The sequence below is a fragment of the Panthera pardus genome, unplaced genomic scaffold, assembly GCF_024362965.1.
Source record: "Panthera pardus isolate Hobbes unplaced genomic scaffold, ASM2436296v1 HiC_scaffold_15, whole genome shotgun sequence".
Classification (NCBI taxonomy): Eukaryota; Metazoa; Chordata; class Mammalia; order Carnivora; family Felidae; genus Panthera; species Panthera pardus.
Window position 1 is genome coordinate 4,600,421 of NW_026526710.1, and position 19,478 is coordinate 4,619,898.

Consider the following 19,478-nt stretch of genomic DNA (forward strand, 5'->3'; position numbering starts at 1 on the left):
AATCTATGCAAACTACCATTATGATCTTAGTGTACTGCCACTGAGCTGGAATTACTTCACATGGTAGTAATCACAACCTGCACCCAATTTTCTGTTCTGCGCTTTGCTTTTAAAGTGTTTTCTGATGTTCCTACATGATCTTCACAATCATAATTTTATTGAATTTAACACTCACTGACCTAAACTCTGGAGCAACACTAAATTTAAGGGTCACAGATAGTTCCTGCCCTCAAGAAGCTCAGAAGTGAGTAGAAGAGACGGCTGGACAATTATAATGGAATAAATAATTTTAAGAAGTTCCAGTTATTCAAAGATAACTAGTATTAAAAAAAGATCTCCTTGGGGCACCTGGGTAGCTCAGTAGGTTGAGCATCCAACTTAGGCTCAGGTCATGATCATTTTTTTTTCCAAAAATTTTTAAATATTTATTTTTGAGAGAGAGAGAGAGAGAGAGAGAGAGAGAGTGCGCAAGTAGAGAAGGGGCAGAGAGTGAGGGAGACACAGAATCTTAAGTAGGCTCCCGGTTCTGAGCTGTCATCACAGAGCCCGATGCAGGGCTTGAACTCAAGAACTGCAAGATCATGACCGGAGCCGAAGCCAGATGGTTAACCTACTGAGCCACCCAGGTCATGATCTTGCCGTTCCTATGTTCAGGCTCACTGCTGTCAGCCGGTCAATGTGGAGCCCGCTTCGGATCCTCTGTCCCCCTCTCTTGCTACCCCTTCCCCACTTGCACTCTCTCAAAAACCAAAACCAAAAACAAAACATTTAAAAAAAGATCTCCTTAAGATGGAAACAAAATTTTAAATAGGGGGAAAAAGGCTTAATTCTCATCTATTAAATCAAATGTCATAAAGACGTTTTTTATCTTATTTTGTAAAATTTAGGCTGTAATTATAGCTTTATACAAATTCTTCACCAAATCAAAAGAGCATCAAGGATTGATGAGTTTTAAGGCAAAATTTTTCCTTCTTTTTTTTTTTTTTAAAGTAATCTTTTCACCCATCATGGGGCTTGAACTCATGACCCCGAGATCAAGAGTCGCATGCTCTTCCGACTGAGCCAGCCAGGTGCTCCAGGACAAAATTTTTCTAACTAAATGTTGTAACATAACAAAATGATATTACGTTCTGGGATATGATAATGTACAGCATGGTGACTATAGTTAACAATTCCGTACTGTATACTCGAAAGCTGCTAAGCGAGAAGATACTAGTTCTCATTCCAAAGAAAAACAAGTGACTGTGAGGTGATCCACGTTCACTAAATTTACGGTGATAATCATTTCATGGTAGACATATCAAATCATTACATTACATATCTTAAGCTAGTACAAAGTAGTATGCCAATCACATATCAATAAAACTGGAGGGGAAAAAATGACATGCTTAACTCCACATTTTACTTTTGCTGAATCATAAAGAAATGCTTTTCTGCAAAATATTTGACAGCGTCAATGTATTCAAGTGTTCTTCTTAATCTTTCACATTCAAATCAGTCTCTTTCAACATCCTCACCAAATTTCCATAGATTTCTAATCTCTGCCAGATCCACGTTAGACAATGACTATGCCTCTGATTGGAACACTTCAGTATCATTTTCACCTTCAACAATCCTTGCATCTTTATTATATTGGCAATTTTCCAATGTATTTACACTGTATGATTATGGAAAATTTGCCTAACTTCTTTCTCTCTGCCCTGTCTTTCCCTCATCTATAAAACTGCAAGAATCTTAACAGTATTATTATGAGGTTTAAATGAGCTGATTCATATACGACACTTTCAAGTACCTGATGATCAACAAACGTTAGCTATTATTATACGGGCAGACATGCTGCTCAAAGAAACAAGAGATTAGCAAAGCCACAGTCTCTTACGAGCAAGAATGGATGCTAGGGGTAAGTGGGGAAAGGTATCTTATCTGAGTAGGGACCAAATTACTGAGTGGTCAGTTCATTAATGATGTTTTATTACATCCCTACGCACGCTCACAATTCTGAGCCTTGGATGACAAGTCTGATAAAAAGGATTCACCCCCATCTCTGCTGCAATACAGTGCAAGAAGTGCTAGCACAGAGGCACACACAACGTCCTGCAAAAGTTCAGAAGGGGCATAAAATCCGCAATGGGTATGGGGGTAAAATCAAGACAGGCTTGTCAGAGGCACTGTTTGAGTAAAAGTTAGATGAAGAGAGTAAGAAAGTTATTTCAAAGAGAGGCACCACAGTGTTCACGAATAGTAGCAAACAAACCAACAAACAAACAAACAAAACACAGTAGATACAGGCTGTAAGTAACCTAAGAATTTGGAGATATAGGCAGAGGCCAGATCATAAAGAGCACTGTAAACTACCCTAAAAAGGTTGATCTTTATCCCCAGGAAAACAGGTACCTCTGAAGGATTTTAAGCAGGAGGATGATGGAATTAAAGTCAAGTGCTCCACGAAACGACCCCCGAGGGCAGAGGTTTTATCTATATTGCACAGTCCTGTCTCCTGGGCCTTTTGTTTCTTGTGCAGTTTATTCTCGTGAATATGCAACAAGTACCTAAGTTTTTCCCCAAAAAAAACTGCTCATAAAAGAAAATGTCAGGAGTGAGCCCTAAAATAATGAATCATCTTTTTCATGCTCAATGATACATGACGCCTCCTTCAACATAGATTGTATTTTTGTCTTAAATAGGCTAATTAGAACTATTCCAAAAAAAGTGCATTCTCCTACATATATATTTTTTAAGTGAATAAAAAGGGCTATTCCATTCCATGGGCCGCTACATCTATCTCTGAAACAATTTCTCTGTATTTTAATTACTGTAACTTTGTAATATGCACTTCAGTCATTATTCACTATATTTAGAAATGTTTAAAAACAGAAAAGACAGACAAGAAATAACAAGTGTTGGCAAGGATGTGGAGAAAAAGGACCCCTCATGCCCTGTTGGTGGGAATATAAGTTGGTGCAGCCACTGTGGAGAGCAGTGTGGAGGTTCCTTAAATAATCAGAAATATAACACAATTCAGTAATTCCACTACTGGGTATTACCAAAAGAAAATGAAAACACCAATTCAAAAGGATATATGCACCCCCATGTTTACTGCAGCATTATTTACAACAGCCAAGGTATGGAAGCAAACCAAGTGTCCGTCAATAGATGAATGGATAAAGAAGATGTGGTGTACACACACACACACACACACACACACACACACACACACACACACACACGAATATTATTCAGCCATAGAAAGGAATGAGATCTTGCCATTTCACAACAACATGGATGGACCTAGAGTGTATCATGCTAAATAAGTCAGAGAAGACAAATCCCATATGATTTCACTTATATTAGGAATCTAAAACATAAAACAAACCACGCAGAAACAGACCCATAAATACACAGAACTGGTGGTTGTCGGGGGGGATGGCAAAAAGAGGGAGTGGGAGGTACAGGCTTCCTGTCCTGGAATGAATAGGGACAGGGGTGAAAGGCACAGCATAGAAAACACAGGCAATGGTACTGTAATAGTGCTGTATGGGGACACACAGTAGCTACATTTATAGCATGATATACAAAATTATTGAATCACTATGTTGTACACTTGAAATTAATGTGTCAATTATATTTCAATTTAAAAAAAATTTTTTAAATAAAAACGGGCAACTGGGTGGTTCAGTCGGTTAAGCATCTGACTCTTGATTTTGACTCAGGACATGATCTCACTGTTTCCTAAGTTTGAGCCCCACATCAGGAGCCGGCCTGGACCAGCATGGAGCCTGCTTGGGATTCTCTGCTGGTTTCCCTCTCTCTGCCCCTCCCCCACTCGTGCTGTGTCTCTCTCAAAATAAACATTTTAATAAATAAAATAATAAAAATAAGAACATATATGCATTGATTTAAAAGATTATCCTGATTAGAGAGAGAGGTATATCTGGGGATGGGTTCTTTTAGAAGCACCCTGGACAACGTCAAGGAAGAAAAACCTAAAAACATAAATCAAATTCTTGGATTACATAATTAGTCTCAGGATTTATAATCAATAAAAACAAAGCATAAAGTTAAATTGAAATCACTGTTCCTTACCTGTTTCTCTCCATATATCAATAAGCACATGGACAGCAAGGAGACAGTAATAGTCTGAAAACTGCAATTCGGTTTTCAAACAGGATTTCCCTGTAGGGAAAAAATCCCATATTTGTATTTTAACATTTGTGCAACTATCACTGCCCCAAAGGAGTTTTTTAAAGCAGGAAAGTGACAGGAGAGGTAAGATAAAGAGAGGAAATGAAAGTAATAAGATTAGCATAAATACCAGAAGAAAATATAAGCCATGAATCAAAAGATTCAAAATAAGGTAAGGCCACACTCAGCTGGACCAGAAGAAAGCGTTCCAGAACAAAGGTGGTATCTGAAATGACCCCAAAGGGAGAGAAGCAAGATTTGGAAGGAGGGTTCAGGTTAAGAAAAGACCAGAAGCCAGGGGCCAGTAAAACTAAAGTAATAGTATGCTCATTACTTCACTTAATGATTTAGAATGCAGTTAGAGAAATACTGATGTCATCTGGTCAGATAACTTATATTTTATCACATGTATCTAGCAATCTAAAGATCATCTATTTCTAAACTACATTTTTACTTCACAATTAACAACATTCCTTTAGTGCAATTTCAGTCTATGTATTAAAAATACTAAGGCCTGTAAAAGCAGAAAAAGTGACAATTATCATAAACTCCATGTAATTCAATGTGATAGCTCAATCAGGAAGAATATGGACGACTATAATCACTTAGAACTCCAAACTTAAGAAAGGCTTTACATTAGGACAGTCTTCCCACCTGACAAAATATCCTCCTTGCCAAACTCATTACAACAAGGTGCTCCAGGTGATTAAAAAAAAGGTCTTCTAAAACTTAGCAAATCAGGGAACAACTGCACACTTTGAAAGGCTGCTCACCAAATTCCAGTCCATGCTGGTACCTTAACATCAATTCTCTGACCACACTCTGTTTCTGATTTTTATCCAGAGTGTGGTACAAGCCAAGTAACCTCGTCAGCTGCACCACACATAAATGTTGCTGCAGAGCTCTGATGTCGGCAGGCAGTGCCAACTTATCCTCTGTTGGTGTCGACAAAGGAACAACTCCAAGTAATTGATTAATAAACTGCAAAGTAGAAAAAAAGGAGCACAGATCTCAAAACAGAACTAGTCTGGTAGGCATTAACAAATTAAACATTAACAAATGTTGAAATGGTCTAGAAAAAGACATCAAGGAAAAAGTACAAATTAAAACCCCTTTAGTAGATCATTTTCTATCTACCAAAATTAAACAAAAAAAATTTCTTTTTTTCTTTTAATGTTTATTTATTTTTGAGAGAGAGAGAGAGAGACAGAGTTCTAGTGGGGAGGGGCAGAGAGAGAGAGATAGAGAGAGAGGGAGAGAGAGAGAGAGAGAGTGAGACAGAGAGGAGACACAGAATCTGAAGCAGGCTCCAGGCTCCAAGCTATCAGCACAGAGCCCAATGCGGGGCTTAAACCCACGAACCATGAGATCATGACCCGAGCCGAAGTCGGACACTTAACCAACTGAGCCACCCAGGTGCCCCTAAAACAAAAAAAAATTTCTAACAGCACATAATGCTGGTAAAATGCCAATAAAAATGGCACACTCATTCACTGCTGGCCACAAGTACTGGTCAATACCAGGTACTATACTAACTAAAAGATTAAAAGAATTGTGAAAATGAGGCACCCAGCTGGCTCAGTCGGTTGAGCGTCCAACCTCAGCTCAGGTCGTGATCTCATGGTTCATCAGTTCGAGTCCCACGTCGGGCTCTCTGTTGTCAGCACAGAGTCCACTTCAGATCCTCTGTCCCCCTCTCTCTCTGCCCCTCCCCTGCTCACACTCTCTCTTGCTCTCTCAAAAATAAAAAATAAACATTAAAAAAAAGAATTGCGAAAAGGTTTCATAAATTACAGCATATCAACATACTATATAATGTGGCAATGAAAAGTTTAATTAGGAAACTGCAAAGAGCACAGTACCAAAAACAAAACTGATATACGAGTAAATTCTTAAAACGTTACACACTGAGAGGAATAGTTATGTCATATCAGTGGCCTTAAATTGCTTTTTAATTGTTGTATTTTGACATAATTATGGATTCGCACGCAGTTGTAAGAAATAATACAGAGAGATCCCATGTACCTTTCTCATCCAGTTTCTCCCAATGGTAACACCTTGTATTAAAATGTCTTTAATTCTAGGGACACCTGGGTGGCTCAGTTGGTTAAGCATTGGACTTCAGCTCAAGTCATGATCTCATGGTTCGTGAGTTCGAGCCCCATGTTGGACTCTGTGCTACCAGTTCAGAGCCTGGAGCCTGCTTCACATTCTGTGACTCCCTCTCTCTCTGCCTCTCCCCTGCTCACACTCTGTCTCTCTGCCTCTCAAAAAATAAACGTTAAAAAAAAATTTTAATGTTTTTGAATCTTTAAATTTGGAATTAAAAAAACATATATCATTCCCATTACATGTTATTAAACATGGGCTTACTACTCACTGCCAAAATCCTATTAAGGTGACAGCAAAGAATCAAACCACAAGGATCACGAACATGTGAAAAGCAGACAGCAAACAAACACTAACAGGATTTCAAAGATAAAAAGCAGCAGAAGGGCAGGTGTCAAGTGCTAACCGACGGACAGGGCAGAAATCTGACACACACAAGGGGCAGCAAGTCTATTCCTGACACAGAACCTTAGAAGGCAGAAATTCAGGGCCCCAGAAAGCCCAAGTGTTGGTGGGACTGAAATGGGAAGAACAATTAAACTCCATCTAAGAAGTCTGACTGCTCCCTAGCTCACAGACTGACTTCCTAAACCCAGCAGATGCCTGTAGGTATACTCCGAAGGAGAAGCTGAATCAGAGGCACTATAGATTCACAGACAACAGGTATAGCTAGAAATGGGGATAAAGTGCTATTTTTAATTGTCTGAGGAAACTCCACACAGTTTTCCACAGTGGCTACGCCAGCCTGCATTCCCACCAACAGTGCACAAGGGTTCTTTATTCTCCACCTCCTCACCTATCATGTGATCCAGGAATCGCGCTACTGGGTATCTACCCAAATACAAAATCACCAATTCAAAAGGATATATGCACTACTATGTTTATTACAGCATTACTTACAATAGCTAAATTATGGAAGCACCCCAAGTGTCCATTGACACACAATGGATTACTGAGCCACAAAAAAGAATGAAATCTTGCCATTTCCAACTACATGGATACAGCCAGAGAGTACAATGCTAAGAGAAATAAGTCAGTCAGAGAAAGACTAATACTGCCTGATTTCACTCATTTGGAATTTAAGAAACAAAACAAACGAACAAAGGGGAAGAAAAAAGAGACAAACCAAAAAACCGTCTTAACTATAGAGAACTGATGGTTCCCAGAGGGAAGGCGGGTAGGGGGAATGGGTGAAACAGGTGAAGGGGATAACAAGTACACTTATGATGAACACTGATTAATGTAAAGAATTGATGAATCATTATATTGTACACCTGAAACTAATTTAACACTGTATATAAACTATACTGGAATTAAAATTAAATAAATAAAAAGATAAAATCTCTATATTAGGAAAGGAAAGGAAAGGGAAAAGAAAAAAAACGAAACAAGGACAAAGTGAAACTCCATTACTCGGTGATGCACACCCCGGCCCCCACCCCCCAACTCCCAACCAGATCCCAGAATGCCACCTGCCAAATGTTTGAGACACCAAACACAGACGATGGCAAACAGGCTCCGTGAAAAGTATTTCTAGGGGCACCTGGATGTCTCAGTTGGCTAAGCATCTGACTGATTTCAGCTCAGGTCACAATCTCATGGTTCATGAGATCGAGCTCTGAGTCAGGCTCTGCACTGACAGCATGGAATATGCCTAGGATTCTCTCCCTCCCTCCCTCTCTGTCCCTTCCCTGCTGGTGCTCTGTCTGTCTGTCTCTCTCTCTCTCTCTCTCTCAAAATAAACAAACATGAAAAAATAAACAAAGATAAATAAACATGAAAAAAAATTTTTTTTAAGAATTTCAAGGGGCGCCTGGGTGGCTTAGTCAATTAAGCGTCTGACTTTGGCTCAGGTCATGATCTCATGGTTCATGGGTTTGAGCCCCATGTCGGGCTCTGTGCTGACAGCTTGCTCAGAGCCTGGAGCCTGCTTCGGATTCTGTGTCTCCTTTTTATGCCCCTCCCTTGCTCATACTCCATCTCTCTCTCTGTCTCTCAAAAATAAATAAATGTTAAAAAAAAATAGTAAAATAAAAAAATAAAGTATTTCTGAGGTGAGGGGTGAGGGGCAGGGGATGGAGGAGGTTTGGGGGAGAACAGAACATATTACCACCTCATGTATTAAACTAACGGAGTTTTATACTTGTATGGTTCTGTCCAATTGATTGGGGTGAATCAAACAAAACAATCTTAACTCCGAGAAAGAAAGTTGTTTGAGAAAGGTAATCTCCATATACAAAGTGGCTCAGCCTTCGGTCATAAAAATATAAATTCTGAATAATGACTGAACTAAACTGGGGAGAAAGTATGTAAGAAGAGAAGGGAGATGTTGTAAATGAGATGATCATCTTCAGTGGTGGGGCTCCAACAGATGAAGACTATAACTATAAAAATAAACGAATACCTGGACAAGTCTGTAACTTAGAAATACGGAGGTAAATAACAGAAGAAACAGGAGTTGAGTGATTTGCCTGTAGAGCGCCAGAACCAGGGTGAAGGTGGCAAAGAGCTGCTGCTGTTTTTCAACAAAAGCCTTCTAGTACTACCTGGCTTTTTAACTTTATACATGTAATATTTTTTACACAAATAAAAATTAAAGTAAAATAAACCACCCCCCTCCCCACGCTGCGCAGTTTCACATCTGTAACAATTTTGCTTCAATTTATCTCCAATTGTATGAAATTCAATTATTATGATCAGGTAATCATTTGCAACAAAGAAACTAAAGCACTGGTCTCCATGCTTTTGATTAAATGCCTGTATAGCTTCTGTTCCACTGTTGTAAACCATTTTATATATTAGTAATGTTTACTATTAATGACTTCTTTAGGGAATGCTTAAAGAATCTTCCAAATAGGTTTTGTCATAAAAGAATACATTCATTCTTTATTTCAGTCTGTATGGTTTTACTACTGTACAAAAAGCTTCTTTAAAAACTGGAATCATATGTTTAGCTTAAAATTCCAGGGCAAAGAAAACAAAAGATAAAAACATCACCCTGGTTGAGCCACTTCAAGATAACTGGATTCAATGGCCTACTTTAAAAGCATTTGGCTCCTAATTAATTGGGACTACAGTTCTCGGCCTGAACTTTACTCAAACGGCTTAATCCTCTGACAAATACACTGCTGAGTAGCAGGATTTTTAGCTACTGAAGTCATCCTACATTTAAAAAGTTTTGGCAGAAAAATTACCCCTCAATGAAAAATTTAAGTGGAATTACAAATTCATTGCAACAGCTTTACATCCTTTGTCTCACAGAACAAAGACTACCTATCACTGACAGTATCCCAGCATTTCTAGAGGGTTCCTCTCCACAGATTATTAATATACGAGGTCACGTGAGGTGACCTAAGATTTTCAAACATAACCAACAGAGTAGATCTCCTTGTACTAGATTTACGTTAGCAAAACTTTATGAATCTCAGCTGAAAGCCATTTAAGGTTTCCTCTAATGCAGTCCCATCATTTGGTGCTTCAACTTACAAGATAAGATGGGAAGGACAGTAAGATCAATTGTTCCAAATCTTAGCACTTATACATAATACATGCAACAAACATTAACTGAAGGCCTGTCCCATGTGGTTCTCCCATGTGGTTCTAGATTCTGCTTAAATCCCACCAGTACCATGAAACTCACACACTACATTTTTAGAGAATTCTATTAAAAAAAAAATCTATTTTTCACTGGCCAAATTCCAAGTTCCCTGTAACAATTTCCTGCTGGTCCCAATTCTCATCTGCTTTTTATAAGGGAGCTTTTCAAATGTGAGAAAAGGACTCTGTCGTCATCAGACCAAACCTCTCTCTTCCACTCAAGTATTTCTCTCTCATACGTTTTCACGTCCTCCTACAACCCAGGATCCAGTTTCTGCATTAATCACAATTGTAAATGTAATTAATTGTAATTAATCCAGAAACTTCTAAAGCTTGGCCTGAGCCCTGTAACATGGTGCTCCAAGAATAGCTTGACTAAATCAAAGAGAATGGTGAGCCTCATTTCATAACTAAATACAGACCACTGGCTGCTTATCAGTTTGGGAAAACACTGCTCCATCTGCCTTAGATGTGCCACCTCAAGACTGCCAAGTATCAAACCTGATGGACTGAAGACATGGCTCACCAAACATAGTCTAGTCACCTCCACTATGGGAGGTGACAGAAGGCTTTCTGAGAGAACAGGTGGTGGCACCCCTGCAACAGGAAGCCTTCCAACCTTCACTAATTACAGAGGCACTAATGAGTAAAGCTGACCAAAGTCACAGACTTTCTTTATACATGCCAGTATTTCTTTACGTGGTGCTCTCTCCTACTCTACATACACTGTTCTTCCAATTGATAGAATGCTCCAGCTGCCCATTACCAGGGATACGCTGGATAAATGTTGCCATGGATGAGGAGTCTAAAGATAAGGTTCTCCATCTCATTATGTAACAATCTTACATTGGTTCATTCACATCAAAAACTCCCAATATATGACAACTAACCACAGTGTGGTACTCTAGATTAGATCGCAGAACAGAAAAAGGATATTAATGGGAAAACTGCAGAAATCTAGATAAAATCTAGAGGTTATAGTAATGTACCAATGTCAGTTTCTTAGTTGTTGACAAGTGTGCCATGGTAATTTAAGATGTTAACAAGGTAGGTGAAGGGTGTAGTGTAATTTTCTGCACTATCCAAATGAGTTTTCTGTAAATCGAAAAGTATCCCAAAATAAATTCATCGAAATGTAAAATTTTGCTCTTCAAAGGATCCTGTTAAAGGACGAAAAGACAAGCCACAGACTGGGAGAAAACGTGAAACCACATATCTGACAAAGGACTTGTATCTAGAATAGCTAAACTCTCAAAACTCAACAGTAAAAACACAAAAACCAACTAGAAGACAAGCAAAAGATAGAAAAACACATCTCAATGAGAATATAAAGATGGCAAATAAGCACATGAAAAGATATTAAACATCACTAACTATTAGGAAAATACACATTAAAACCATTATAAAATATCACTACACACCTATGAGAATGGCTAAAATAAAAAAATAGTGACAACACTAAGTGCTGATGAGGACACAGAGAAACTGAATCACTCATACACTGCTAACAGGAATTTAAAATGGTACAGTCACCATGAAAAAGTTTGGTCATATCTTAAAAAAAAAAAAAAAAAAAAAAAAAAAGACTAAACATGCAGCCATCTTGCTCTACTGGTCATTTTCCTCAGAAAAATGAAGGCTTAAGTTCACACAAAAAAAACCTGCACACAAATGTTCACAGAAGCTCTATTTGTAACAGCCAAAAACAGGAAACTGTATGTCCTTCAACAGGTTAAAGAAATGGTGGCACATCCATAACACAGAACACTATTCAGCAATACAAAAGACTGAACTAGTAAGACATGTAACATGGATGAATCTCCAGAGAATTATGCTGAGAGGAAAAAGGGCCAATCTGAAAATGTTACACATAATATGATTCAGATTCAGCTCTATAACATTCTCAAAATAACAAAATTACAGAAATAGAAAACATTATTGTGGTTGCCAGGGGAGGGGGTGAAAGCAGGAGAGAGAGCTTCAGGGAAAAGTTTGCAGGTAAAAAAGGCAGCCACGGAATCTGGTGGTGAAGCTGTTCTGTATCCCGACTCTAGTGGAGGTCACCGAATCCACTGCACTACATATCACACTAAACACACATGTAAGGTACCGCACGTACACACACAAATGTCAAACAGTGAAATCTGAAAAAGGTCAGTGGATTGTATCGATGTCAATTTCCTAATTAAGTTATTATACTATAGTTATGCAAGATGTTACCACTGGGGCAAAATGGGAAGGAGTATAAAGAGATCTCTGTATTATTTCTTACAACTACGTATAAATCTACAATTATCTCAAAACACACACACACACACACACACACACACACACTACAAAACAAAAAAGACAATCCAATTATCTCCCAGAGGTTTATTCTCCTTGCGGCTTAACAAGAAATCATGTCTTCATCTGATAGCACCTAGAGTCCCTGCTTGCTAGAGCAGTTATCTTGATACCTAGCATCCACCAACTTACACACAGTTACTACCCTCAATACAAGCACCCAACAGGATTCTGAAGTATACTTACTTTTGTACACTGTGTAGCAGGCAAGAGGTCAACAAACACCTTGAGGTCTGTAAAACAGCAAGGCTTATCCCCAAACTTTTTAAAATACTGGAACATTAACTCTTCTGGATCACCTAAGAGAGAAAACAAAAATCAATAAATTAACTCAAGGACTGAAATAATTTTTATATTAAGAGGTATGATTTGAAAAATATTTATTTCAATTAAATAAAAATTCTGCTTGAGTGCTTCAATGAGAATGGCAGTGAGGGCTGGAGGATGGTTTGCCCATTTAAAACTCAACGAACACTTTAAAAAGAAGTTGAATCTTACAAACTCAGCTTACATGTTATTACATGTAGGAAACATGACGCTTTCCATTGAATTAAAGTTTAAATAGCTAAAAAGTTTTCATTAAAGTTTAAAGACTTAAGTTTATAAACAAACATTAAACAAGCACGTTTCTTTCCACAGTTCCTGAAATACTTACCAAGTATTAAATAAATGCTAACTAAGTGGAAGGGAATGTTTAACAGGCACACCAACGGAGAGAAAATAAATGGGGAGAGTCACAAGCCAGTAACTCCAACAAGATCATTCACCATGGAAAATTTAAGCCTGGATCTGCAGAAAGCTACCAGTTCCTTTTATTTTTCCTCACATTAAAAACAAAATAATAGGGGCACCTGGGTGGCTCCGTCAGTTGAGCATCCGACTTCAGCTCAAGTCATGATCTCACAGTTTCTGAGTTCAAGCCCCACATCAGGCTCACTGCTGTCAGTACAGAGCCTGCTTCAGATCCTCCTTCCCCCCTCTCTCTTTCCCTACCTGCTGGCACTCTGTTTCAAAACTACATAAACATTAAAATAATAATAATAATAATAATAAGATACTCTCAAACTGAACTAGATTTAAGAAGCAGAGATTTTGGGGGCACCTGGGTGGCTCTGTTGGTTAAGTCAGCATCCAACTTTTTTTCTTTAATATTTACTTATTTTGGGGAGAGCACCAGCAGGGGAGGGGCAGAGAGAGGGTGACAGAGGATCCAAAGCAGGCTCTGTGCTGACAGGCTGACAGCAGCAAGCCTGATGTGGGGCTTGAACTCACAAACTGCAAGATCATGACCTGAGCCGAAGTCACTCAATGGACTGAGCCACCAAGGTGCCCCAACCATCTGACTCTTGATTTCAGACTCTTGAATTCAGTTCAGGTCATGATCCCAGGGTTGTAAGATCAAGCCCCAATTCAGGCTCTGAGCTGCCAGTGCAGAGCCTGCTTGGGATTCTCTCTCTCCCCTTCTCTACCCCTTCCCTGCTAGCGTTCTCGCTCTCAAAATAAACATTTTTTTAAAAAATTAAAATAAGAAACATAAAATTTTAACCTGGAATTTCGGTAAGATTTTAGGTCTTGGCTCCTATTCACAATTCTGGGAACAGAAGTCCATGGCTATCATCAGATTCTCATAGGACTATAATCCAAGTCACTAAGAATCACTCACTCGTCTGGGTAAAAAACATTTTGTGCCGAAGCCCCTGGCTGGCTCAGTTGGTACAGCATGCAACTCCTGATCTCAGGGTCATGAGTTCAAGCCCCCTGTTGCAGGTAGAGTTTACTTCAAAAAGAATTTTGGGTAGACTAGACAAAGTCACAAATTTCTGGGGCACCTGGGTGGCTGTTGGTTGAGTGTCCAACTGATTTCAGCTCAGGTCATGATGATTTCACGGTTTGTGGAATCAAGCCCCACATTAGACTCTGTAATGACAACACGGAGCCTGCTTGGGATTCTCTCTCCCTCTCTCTCTGCTCCTCCCTGGCTCGCATGCACGTGCATACTCTCACTCTCACTCTCTGTCACAAAAAATAAATAAATAAATTTTAAAAAGTCACAAATTTCTAACATGAAGGCTGGTGAGACGGAAGAGAAAGACAAGACATGGATACAGCAAGTGTCAATGCAGATCCAAACTTTTCTATCCAGCTTTGGAAAAAAAGCAATTCTTTGGAATCTATCTCAACATTTTGCAGAGGGTCACATGAAAATTTTCGTTTGCATTTCTGGAAATAACAGAGACTAAGGTTCCTTAAGCAGACCTAAAGAAGTCAACATGGAATTCAAAACTGGTTGTGAGAGGTGCACCTGCATAGCTCAGTCGGTTGAGCGTCCGATTCTAGACTGCAGCTCAGGTCGTGATCCCAAGGTCATAGAATCAAGCCCTATGTCAGGCTCCACTCTGAGTGTGGAGCCTGCTTAAGATTCTCTTTCTCGGGGAGCCTGGGTGGCTCAGTCAGTTAAGCATCCAACTTTGGTTCAGGTCATGATCTCGCAGTTCGTGGGTTCAAGCCCCACAACGGGTTCTGTGCTGACAGCTAAGAGTCTGGAGCCTTCTTTGGATTCTGTGTCCCCCTCTCTCTGCCCCACCCCCTCTCATGTGCACGCGTGTTCCCTCTCTCTCTCCCTCAAAAATAAATAAGCATTTAAAAAAAAGAACCATTTTCAGGGTGCCTGGGTGGCTCAGTTGGTTAAGCATACGACTTCGGCGCAGGTCATGACCTCACAGTTTATCAGTTGGAGCCCTGCATCAAGCTCTCTGCTGTCAGCTTCAGATCCTCTGTCCCCCTCTCTCTGTCCCTTCCCCACCTGTGCATTCTCTCAATTAAAAAAAAAACAAAAAAACATTTTCAGGTGCCTAGGTGACTCAGTTGGTTAAGTGTCTAACTCAGGTTCGGCTCGGGTCACAATCTCACGTTTCATAGGATGGAGCCCCACAATGTGCTCTGCGGTGACAGCACGGAGCCTGCTTGGGATTCTCGCTCCCTGTCTCTCTTTGGCCCTCCTCATGCTCACACAAATGCGCTCTCTCTCAAAATAAATAAATAATCACTTTAAAAAAAGGCATTTTCAAATAAACATCTAAGCACTTCATCAAATTTCCTGAAGGCATTTCTTCATGCTTTACTATCCAAATCATGTTTTTTCTCCTATCTTGTCATTGTCCTTGTAAATTTTCTCTTTAATCGTTAATTGCTCTAACTCCACCAGATGTTGTTTTGTCAATGGTTTTCTAAGCGCTTGGAGCAGATTTTCAAGAAACTTTCCATCCTCTTCATGAAATCTTGAAACTTTTACAAAACTGGTTATTTTACTTTGAAACTGATTTTGACATTAATGTCAGGTCAAAAAGAATGCCTGAAAAAGACTCTGGTCGAATAGGGAGAGATGCTAATGTTAAGTCAAGTTGAAGATGTGATCGAGGGCTAATTTTATCAGTAATCCATTTGTTAGTAAATATTTTCATGTTATGAAGATGTCTGCTTCCCAAACATGACAGCATCATCGTAGACCTCACATAATGAATACTGCACTTGGGTATGGAAGGCATCCCTGCATCTTCTCCAGGGTTCCCAAATAATACTAGGGTTTCTTACCTAGTTTGTACTCATCATCAAAACCCTGACGTCTTAAACGTCTAATCAGTTCCAGTTTAGCAAGATGTGGTCCTCGGAGATGGCGGGAACTTTTAGATTCTTCTGTTATCCGATCTTCTATAAACTTCACAGCTTCTTCTGCAGAATAATGGACTTCTCCTTCTAAAGAGCTAGGTATAAACACATGAAAAAGGTATTTTGTGCCTCTACTGTCTGTCCCAAAACTTAAAGTGAAGCCAAATTGATTTCAAAAAACAAATTAAAAAATAAAAAGCATTCTGATAATTATAAAATAACATGGGGGCAAAAGAGAACTAGGCGCACATTCTGACAGGTAACATAGGATATGATTACTCCCAATTTTGGCATCTGATTACTACACAGTGACTAACTACCTATACCTCTTTCTTAAAAAGAGAAGGGATCACTTTATATATATCAAATATCACCTAATAAAAAGTCTAAGTAAATTTTACTTTACTGCTTGAATGAAGGCTAAGAAAATTTAGATGATTTAGTTAATATTACAAAGTAAGCACAAGCTCATCAGCATCTTAAATCCTGCTTACGTATTCACTTTTCAAAAAGATTCCATTCATGTTTATTATGGTATTATCTGTAATAGCAAAAAAAAAAAAAAAAGGAAATCAGCAACAATCCAAGTGTCCATCAGTCCATCCACAGGAGACACGTTAAATGAATTACAGTACATCTCTAAAATGGAGTTCTCTTAAGTCACTAAAAAAGAATGAAACAGATCTCTATGTACCAAAAATGGAAAAATGCCCAAGATATATTTTAAGGGAGAAAATACCAAGTTGCAAACCACTAATATGATTGCATTTTTATGTTAAATAATGGGAATAATTATGTTAGTATATGGACAGAAATAAATCTAGAAGAAAAAACTCTAAACTGCCATCAAGAGTTATCTCTGGGGGCACCTGGCTGGCTCAATTGGCAGAGCATGCGACTCTTGATCTTGGGGTCGGGGTCATGAGTTCAAGCCCCACACTGAACAGAGAGCTCACTTTAAAAAAAAAAAAGGAAGAGAGAGAGAGAGAGAGAGAGAGAGATAGAAAGAAAGAGAGAGAGAGAGATCGCTCTCTGGATCAATTATAACTCAATAAAAGTGGAAAAAGGTAAAAAAAAATGTTATTTCTGGGACGGTAGGATAATCAGGAACTAATACTTTCTACACCATATATTTCTGCACTAGTTTAACATTTTTACAATAAACATATTTATTTTACAATAAAAAAAATGAAAAATCTTATTTTGAAAGGGATACACTATTGAGAGTGAAAAAGAGAATTCGATTAGGCTTCCAATGAAATCCTTTTGCTACAATGTGCTAAAAAGTGCCACTGGAATTCAGGAATCAACTTACTGTTCACCTTCAGCAGGAGGAGTCCAGGCCTCTTCAATCAGTCGAAACACAGAATCGAAATAAGTCAGATAGAACTGCCAGTCATCTGAGCTAAAATCAGATCGAATGGTGCACACAGGATTAAACCCAAGTTGTGACAAGTCTGCTCTAAGAACCGTAATACTCAACTTACTTTCTATATTTTAGTCCTTACAAGGAGAAGCCCACCCTTCCAAGTTTCTCTAAAAGGGCAACTCCAGAGGCATTTTTCCAAGTAAAAAACTTTTAAGGAACTGTTATTTCCTTCAATGAAATGACCAGATCCAGAAAACAAATGCTCCTAAAACACCCATATTAGCACTTCCCCAAAACAGGGCCGTGGGATGGGGTGGTGGGGAGGGGAAGGTGTGTCTTTTAGACCAATACTGAATTTAACAACTTAATGATTTTCAGCATTCATTCTCAAGACCTAATACTCAGCACCCTGGTGGTATAAGTACGATTATACCTCTTTACTGAAAGATGAAGGCTCATCAAAAACTTTTAAAAATACCTAGAACACACTACTAAAAGATTTCACTTTATGCCGGACAACATAAAACACGACCAAAAAAAAAAAAAAAAAAAAGAAAGAAAGAAAAGCAGTAGTGCAAACTGAGAGCCCTGCTACAGTCTCATAGTCCAAAGAGAAGCCTCTACTCACTTTTTCAGCAAGAGGCGCCTGGAAAGGGCATTACACTCTGGCCACCTGCTCAGCTTCTTGTACATAGCCATGCATTTATTTTCCCGACTCTGAATCTCACTTGTCAACTTCTCTACAATTAAAAGTTATAAAAATTGGTAAGCTGCGTTCATTTCTGCTCAGAAATCAGAATAAAGTCCAAACACAAGAAGAAAAATGTTGCATTTTCTTATTCATTCTATGAGAAAATGGGACCACTGTTAGATATAAACTATTATCTTATTAAAGATTATTTTGCTGAAAAAAGTACATTTCTGATACTAAACATTTTATAATCACTTTTTCTATAAAATACAAGGATCACGAATGTATTCAAGTGAGGATCTCGTATATGGGATAAACTTGTAAAACAGAAAAAACATCTAGGGACTAGTATATCTGATCCACAGACAGGCTTCCCATCTATACATATAGTTCCCAAACATCGAATGAGCTTGAACTGGAATGGAATGTGCAAGGTAAGATATTAGAAATACAAAAATAAATAGAGCCAGGAACAGAAAAACTACAACTATTATTTCTGACCAAATTAAATTTGCCTTGACCTTTTAGAACAGCTCAGCAGATTACATATACCAATAATTACATTATGAGTTTCCTACAGGGAATCTTCATTTTAACAACCATACGATTATAATCCAGCTGGGTAAAACCAGAAAGGCTGACTTACACCCATCTGCAAGGAGGCTGAAGTTAGAGAATAAGTAACATTAAGACAACAACAGGGGCACCTGAATGGCTCAGTCGGTTATAAGCATCCAACTTCAGCTTAGGTCATTATCTCATGGTTCGTGAGTTCGAGCCCTGCTGACAGCACAGACCCCACTTCAGATGCTTTGTCCCTCCCCCCCACCCTCTCTCTCTCTGCCCCTCTCCCACTCTTTCATTGAAAAAAAATTTTTTTGGTAGGGCATCTGGGTGGTTCAGTTGGTTAAGCGTCCAACTTTGGCTCAGGTCATGATCTCACAGTTCGTAAATTCGAGCCCCGTGTCGGGCTCTGTGCTGACGACTCAGAGCCTTGAGCCTGCTTTGGATTCTGTGTCTCCCTCTCTCACTGCCCCTCCCCCATTCTCTCTCTCTCTCTCTCTCTCTCTCTCAAAAATACACATTAAAAAAAATTAAAAGAAAAAATTAAAAAATTTTTAAACCAACAAAACTTCCATTTTATATAATTCAGGTAGTTTACTATCAGTTAGTGTTACAGTTTTATGGCCACACAGGCTAGTAAAGGATATACACACTTGTATAAAATAAAGTTTTTTAATAACTATTCCTAATAAGAGATCTGAGACTACTCATCTACAATTAGCTTCTCCCAATCACTGTAAAGGCACAACTAAAAACCAGGTTTGTCAAAACACTGCACTTCCAGGAATTTAAATGTTTGGGAACCTAAATCTCTTTCACAAACATCCCAAAAAGAGGAATGGTTAGATCAATCTATGGGGTTCATACAAATCAGTTTTCCAACAAAAAGGGAAGTATTTTCACAATAATGGAAGAAAGTTAACTTCTTTAACGCACAAAGGGCTCTTGCAAATC

At 38.8% G+C, this 19,478-nt stretch overlaps 1 protein-coding gene across 1 annotated transcript in view; it reads right to left on the reverse strand.

Annotated features, from left to right (window-relative positions):
* Positions 1 to 19,478, reverse strand: part of NAA25 (N-alpha-acetyltransferase 25, NatB auxiliary subunit) — an 80,167-nt gene that overhangs the window by 34,473 nt on the left and 26,216 nt on the right. Inside the window, exons 8-13 of the mRNA XM_019467416.2 lie at positions 17,898 to 18,009; positions 17,216 to 17,305; positions 15,826 to 15,995; positions 12,421 to 12,533; positions 4,956 to 5,163; positions 4,084 to 4,173 (exon numbers count right to left, since the gene is read on the reverse strand). Of these exons, the coding sequence (XP_019322961.1) occupies positions 4,084 to 4,173; positions 4,956 to 5,163; positions 12,421 to 12,533; positions 15,826 to 15,995; positions 17,216 to 17,305; positions 17,898 to 18,009 (783 nt within the window). The remainder of the gene's footprint in view (positions 1 to 4,083; positions 4,174 to 4,955; positions 5,164 to 12,420; positions 12,534 to 15,825; positions 15,996 to 17,215; positions 17,306 to 17,897; positions 18,010 to 19,478) is intronic.